General features: G+C 48.5%; 1 protein-coding gene across 13 annotated transcripts in view; it reads left to right on the top strand.

Annotated features, from left to right (window-relative positions):
- The first annotated feature begins 867 nt into the window (after positions 1-867).
- The window catches only part of RNF149 (ring finger protein 149), a 49,781-nt gene continuing 44,648 nt past the window's right edge, over positions 868-6,000 (top strand). For all 13 annotated transcript variants that reach the window (XM_064268512.1, XM_064268514.1, XM_064268508.1 and 10 more), the window contains exon 1: positions 868-1,327. In XM_064268512.1, coding sequence (XP_064124582.1) covers positions 883-1,327 — 445 coding nt within the window. In that variant the 5' untranslated portion in view covers positions 868-882. The remainder of the gene's footprint in view (positions 1,328-6,000) is intronic.

The raw sequence follows: 6,000 nt of genomic DNA, 5'->3' as shown, positions 1-6,000 counted from the left end.
CTACAATTTTTTTTTTTTTGGCTTGAGACAGTTTAAGTGCTTTATCTAAGGAGGCAGTGTTTGGTTTGGTGATATTATTTCAAAATTACAGATTATATATAAAATCCCATAGTAAAAAGGTTTGTCGTGAATTAACACTTAAGAGATAAGAAATCAATTAGCATTGGAAAACTGGTAACAAAACATACCTGGAGAATATACGTACTTGTCAGTTTGGATTTTTTTTTAAGTGTATTTTGAAATGTTTTAGACCAGCAAAGCCTTTACCGTGTGCCTTGCACGGTACCTTCTGTTGAGTGATTTAAACAACCGCGATCCCTCGCTTCCGCGCCTGCTCGCGGAGAAGTTCCGTTTTTCTCACGGCTTCTTAGTCACCACTGTCCCCTCGCCGGTGGCTTCCCCTAGCTTCGGGGGCGCTGCGCGTCTGTTGCACAAGCTCGGCCCCTGGCCAAGGACAACCCGGGGTGTCGCAAGCAGTGGCGTGGCTCCTCGGGGTCCCTGCGGCGCTGCCCAGACCCAGGGCTCCCCGGGGCCGCCTTGCTACCTGCACCGCGCAGGCAACCACCTCTCTGCGACTCGGTGGCCTCGCAGGACTGCGCGCACGCGGGGACCCCGGCTCCTGTCCCGCAAGGCCGAGCCCGCCCCGAGGGGCCCGGGGCCCGAGGCCCCGCCCCGCCGCTCGCCCCGCCCCCACCCGGCCCCGCCCACCCGGCCCCGCCCCCGGCCTCGCCCCCGGCCTCGCTCTCGTCCCGCTCGGCGGCCGCCGGCCCCCACTTCCCTGCGCGCCCCTTGCCCTCGTCGGCGGCCTCGCACGCGCGCTCCGCGGCCCCGGGGCTCGGCCGGGTGCCCGCCCCGACCTTCGCACAGCCCGGCGGCGCGGCCATGGCCTGGCGGCGGCCGGAAGCCCGCGTGCGGAGCGGCGGCGCGCTGGCGCTGCTGGCCTTGGCGCTGTGCGCGCCGGCGGCCCGGGGCCGGGCGCTCGAGTGGTACTCGGCCCTGGTGAGCACGGCCTACGTGGACCCGCAGACCAACCTGACCGTGCGCAGCGTCTCGGAGAGCGGCCGCTTCGGCGACAGCTCGCCCAGGGAGGGCGCGCAGGGCCTGCTGGGCCTCCCGGACGGCCACCCCGAGGGCTGCGACCCCGACACCCGCTTCCACGTGCCCGCGCCCGGCGGCCGGGCTGCCGCGCCCTGGGTCGCCCTGGTGGCGCGCGGGGGCTGCATCTTCAAGGACAAGGTCTTGGTGGCGGCGCGGAGGAACGCCTCGGCGGTGGTGGTCTACAACGAGGAGCGCTACGGCAACCTCACTGCGGCCATGTCCCACGCGGGTGAGTGCGGCCGGGCGCGGGAGGAAGGGGGCCCTTGGCAGCGTGGCCACGGTCCCACGGCCTTCTTGCCCTCCCGTCTGATCCTGATCGGCAGGCGGCGAAGTGGGACGGGGACGCGGCTTTCCCGGACTTCGCTTTCAGGAGCTATTAGGAAGACACTAGACTCGCTCAGCGTGGTCCTCTGGGGTCCTGTTGGGGAAGAGACAAAGTCTGCAGGCGAGAATGGGTGGCTCTTCTTTGGTCGTTGAGGTGAAGGGAGATGGTTTCCGGAGCAGGGGAGTGACGAGAACTAAAGAAGTGAAAATCCGGAGGAGGTGTGTGGTTCTAACCGGTGGAAGAATCTCGTGTTGCCTATTACGGCGCTTTCCGTTCACCGTTTCCCCAGTTGGCAGGGGTGGGAATTCAGCTGGTGCGAATCTCTCTGTGTTAGGATTGTGCTCCTCTAACTATGCTGTCCCTACTTCAGTGAGACGAAAGTCTTCAGCTAAGTCTTTTCATTAAAAACTTTTTTGGTTCTGGAGTTTTTAGGTCCCGGCCTTCTCCGTCAGATGCTGTCATGTGCTCTAGTCCCATAAGGTTTTCATTGGTCAGTTCTTTGGCATGCAAGTCGAATAACTCTGTGACCTGCAGTTGATTACCAATATCGACCACAGCTTGCCTGGCTTCAGAGATATCGTCAGCTGTAGACTCCTGAGCATCACAAAATAGTGTTTTCGTTCCTTATTACGAACCATTGTATTTCACTCAAAATTTTCATATAATAGGCTTTTTGGAAGTCCGTTCTTGAGTAGAAGTTTCAGTAAGTTGAACATTCTTAGCCCAACATTTTACTGTATTGTTATGCCTTCTAGGATAACGTTAACTTTGTGTACCACATGAGCGACTCATTCTGAAATTGTTGTTGTTGTCATTATTGGACACCTTCAAGTCGGTTTTGATTCATAGAGACCCCTGTACAACAGAAAGGAACACTCCTGGTCCTGTAGCATTCCCCCAGTCCTTGCTATCTTCAAGCACAGTGTTGTAGGCACTGTGTCAATTCACCTCCTTGAGGGTCTTCATCTTTTTCGCTGACCCTCTGCTTTACCAAGCATGATGTCCTTCTCCAGGGACTGATCCCTCCTGATAACATGTAAGCGAAATGAAGTCTTACCATCCTCACTTCTGAAGAGCATTCTGGCTGTACTTGTTCCAAAACAGATTTGTTCATCCTTCTGGCAGTCCATGGTACATGCAGTACTCTTCAACAAAACCATAATTCATAGGTATCAATTCTTCTTCGGTCTTCCTTACTCCTCGTCCAGCTTTCACATGCATATGAGCCGACTGAAAATACCATGGCTTGGGTCAGGCTCACCGTAGTCAAAGTGACATCTTTGCTTTTTAACACTTTAAACAGGTCTTTTGCAGCAGATTAGCCCGCTGCAATACGTCATTTGATTTCTTGGCTATGCTTCCATGGGTGCTGATTGTGGATCCACACATAATGAAATCCTTGACAACTTTGATCTTTTCTCCATTTATCATGATGTTGCTTATTGGTCCAGTTGTGAGCATTTTTGTTTTCCTTATTTTGAGGTATAATCCATATGGAAGACTGTAGTCTTTGATCTTCATCAGTAAGTGCTTCAAGGCCTCTTCACTTTCAACAAGCAAGGTTGTATCATCCTCATATACCAGGTCGTTACTGAGTCTTCTTCCAATCTTCTTCATATAGTCCAGCATCTTATATTATTTGCTCAGCATACAAATTAAGTATGGTAAAAAGATGCAACCAGGGTGCACCCCTTTTCTTTATTTTAAATCACTCAGTATCCCCTTGTTCTATTCTAACTGCCTCTTGGTCTGTGTACAGGTTCCACGTGAGCACAATTAAGTGTTCTGGAATTCCTGTTCTTTGCAGTGTTATCTATTATTTGTTATGATCCACACAATCAAATGCTGTTGCATAGCAATAAAACACAGGTAAACATCTCTCTGGTATTCTCTGCTTTCAGCCCAGATCCATCTGACGTCAGCAGTGATATCCCTGTTTCCACATCCTCAGCAGTTCCCTGTCAATATACTGTTGCAAGCATTTTTGAATTATCTTCAGCAAAATTTTACTTGCTTGTGATATTAGTGATATCGTTTGATAATTTCCGCATTCTTTTGGATCACCTTTCTTTGGAATGGGCACAAATAGGGATCTCTTCCAGTTGGTTAGCCAGGTAGCTGTCTTCCAAATTTCTTGGCATAGATGAGTGAGCGCTTCCAGCGCTGCATCTGTTTGTTGAAACATCTCCGTTGGTATTCCGTCAGTTCCTGGAGGCTTGTTTTTCGCCAGTGCCTTCAGTACAGCTTGAACTTCTTCCTTCAGTACCACCAGTTCGTGCTCATATGCTGCTTCCTAGAATGATTGAACGTCATCCACTTCATTTTGGTACAGTGACTCTCTGCCCTCCTTCCGTTTTCTTTTGATGCTTCCTGCGTCATTCGGTATTTTGCGCAGAGAATCCTTTATCATTGCAACTGAGGCTTGAATTTTTTCTTCAGTTCTTGCAGCTTGAGAAACCAAGGGTGTTCTTCCTGTGTGGTTTTCTAAAGCCAGATCTTCGCATACTTCTTTATAATACTTTACTTTGTCTTCTTGAGCTGTTCTTTGAAATCTTCTGTTCATCTCTTTTACTTTATCATATCTTCCTTTCTCTTTAGCTACTCTGTGTTCAAGAGCAAGTTAAGGAGTCTCTTCTGACATCCATTTTGGTCTTTTCTTTCTTTCCTGTCTTTTTAATGACCTTTTGCTTTCTTCATGTATGATGTCCTTGATGTTATCCCACAAATTGTCTGGTTCAGTGCATCAAATCTATTCTTAAGATGGTCTCCAAATTCAGTTGGGATATACTCAAGATTATATTTTGGTGCTGGTGGACGTGTTCTGATTTTCTTCACCTTCAGTTTGAACCTGCGTGTGAGCAGTTGATACATATGAGCAACTGATGGTCTGTTCTGCAGTCAGCCCCTGGCCTTGTGCTGACTAATCATATTGAACTTTTCCATTGTCTCTTTCCACAGATGTAGTCGATTTAATTCCTCTGTATTCCATCTAGTGAGGTCTATGTGTGTATAGTCCCCCTTTATGTTGTAGAAAAATGTATTTGCAGTGAATAAGTCATTGTTCTTACAGAATTCTATCATATGATCTCCAGCATCCTTTCCATCTCCAAGGCAATGTTTTCCTACTGCCAGTACTTCTTTGTTCTGAAATTCTGTAATTCTGAAATTACCCTGATTAAAATCTCTTTAGAATTTCCGCTGCTCTAGGTCAGAAATCCTTTTTCCTCTGCTTTTGTTTTTGATTTCACAGATGCAGGTTCGGAACCTAACAGTGTTGTGTAAAATGAGGACAGAAAAGTGACGTTGGATTTGGCCTATTTCAGAGTTGTGATGGGAACGGAAGCCAGCTGAGAGGTGAGGAAGTGGAGACAGCTCTTTCAAGAAATGGGACTAAAGGTTGGGGGAGGTACAGAGACATAGGGCAGAAAATGTAGGGGGAAAAGAGTAGGACGGGAGACAAGAAGGCATATTTGAAACCTTATAGGAATGCCTGGTACAGATCCAGGAGAGAGAAGAGATGACTGAAGGCTAGATTCAGAATACTCGTGGAGGGAGTGGCCTCATGTGGTAGAGAGACAGTTCCTAGTTGCAGTAAGAGAAAAGGGAGACAGCTTAGGAGCAGATGTTCATGTGGTGGCGTTGGTCTAGGCACTGCCTTTGCTGCGGTTACCCAGTGATTTCAAGTCTACTGAATTGTCATCATACCCATGCCATGTTTCCACAAGACTATCAGGAGAGGTCACGTCGTGTTTCACGTAACATTCCGCATGCATCCTATCAAAGTGTTCTCTCAGTTTAGTAGTTCTGGCCAAGAAAAGAGGTTAGTGTGTTGTGATTCTCTGATGCTGGGCCCCTGTAAACGCTTCTAGGTGCACACACATCTCAATGGAGACTTTTTCTTTTAAATAACAGCCTCATCGATCTAAAATTTTCTAAATCTACCTTATGGCCTTTTTTTTATGGCATTAATATCTTTCTAGGCTAATAGCAAGGAGCCCTGGTGGTACAGAAGGTTAAGCACTGAGTGGCTGCCAGCCGAAAGGTTGGTGGTTCGGACCTACCCAACCCTCCATGGAAGAAAGACCTGGCAATCTGCTTCTGTAAAGATTGCAGCCAAGAAAACCCTCTGTCACATGGGTCGTCATTATGAGTTGAAATTGACTCAACGGAACCGAACAACAGCAGGCTAATAGCACTTGTTCTAAGCATGGTTCAGCAATCTTGCTTGCCTGTGTTACGAACATGTAATTTGTCTAGATCCAGAAAAGTTAACTCATGTTAATTTTAAACCCTCTTCTTGTGGACTTCTGTTGCCATTATCAATGGCCGTTTTAGCCTTTTTAGTGTGAGTATAATTATTTGAGAGAAAAGACAGAAGAGCTAGCACCTTTTTAAGATGTGAATGTTCCCAGCACATAGCCGCTGTGCTCACAGTGTTCTGCATACCGTGGCTCACGTCATCCTCCTGACTGATGCTCAAAGAGTTTAAACGACTAGCCCAAGATAACAAACATAACGATGAATGAAGTCATGCTTCAAAGCCAGGTTTTTCTGAGTCTCTGCTCTTCGTCCCGCTG

Source organism: Loxodonta africana, chromosome 15, assembly GCF_030014295.1.
Source record: "Loxodonta africana isolate mLoxAfr1 chromosome 15, mLoxAfr1.hap2, whole genome shotgun sequence".
Taxonomy (NCBI): Eukaryota; Metazoa; Chordata; class Mammalia; order Proboscidea; family Elephantidae; genus Loxodonta; species Loxodonta africana.
The sequence above is the reverse complement of the archived record's forward strand: the minus strand, read 5'-3'. Positions and strand labels throughout refer to the sequence as shown.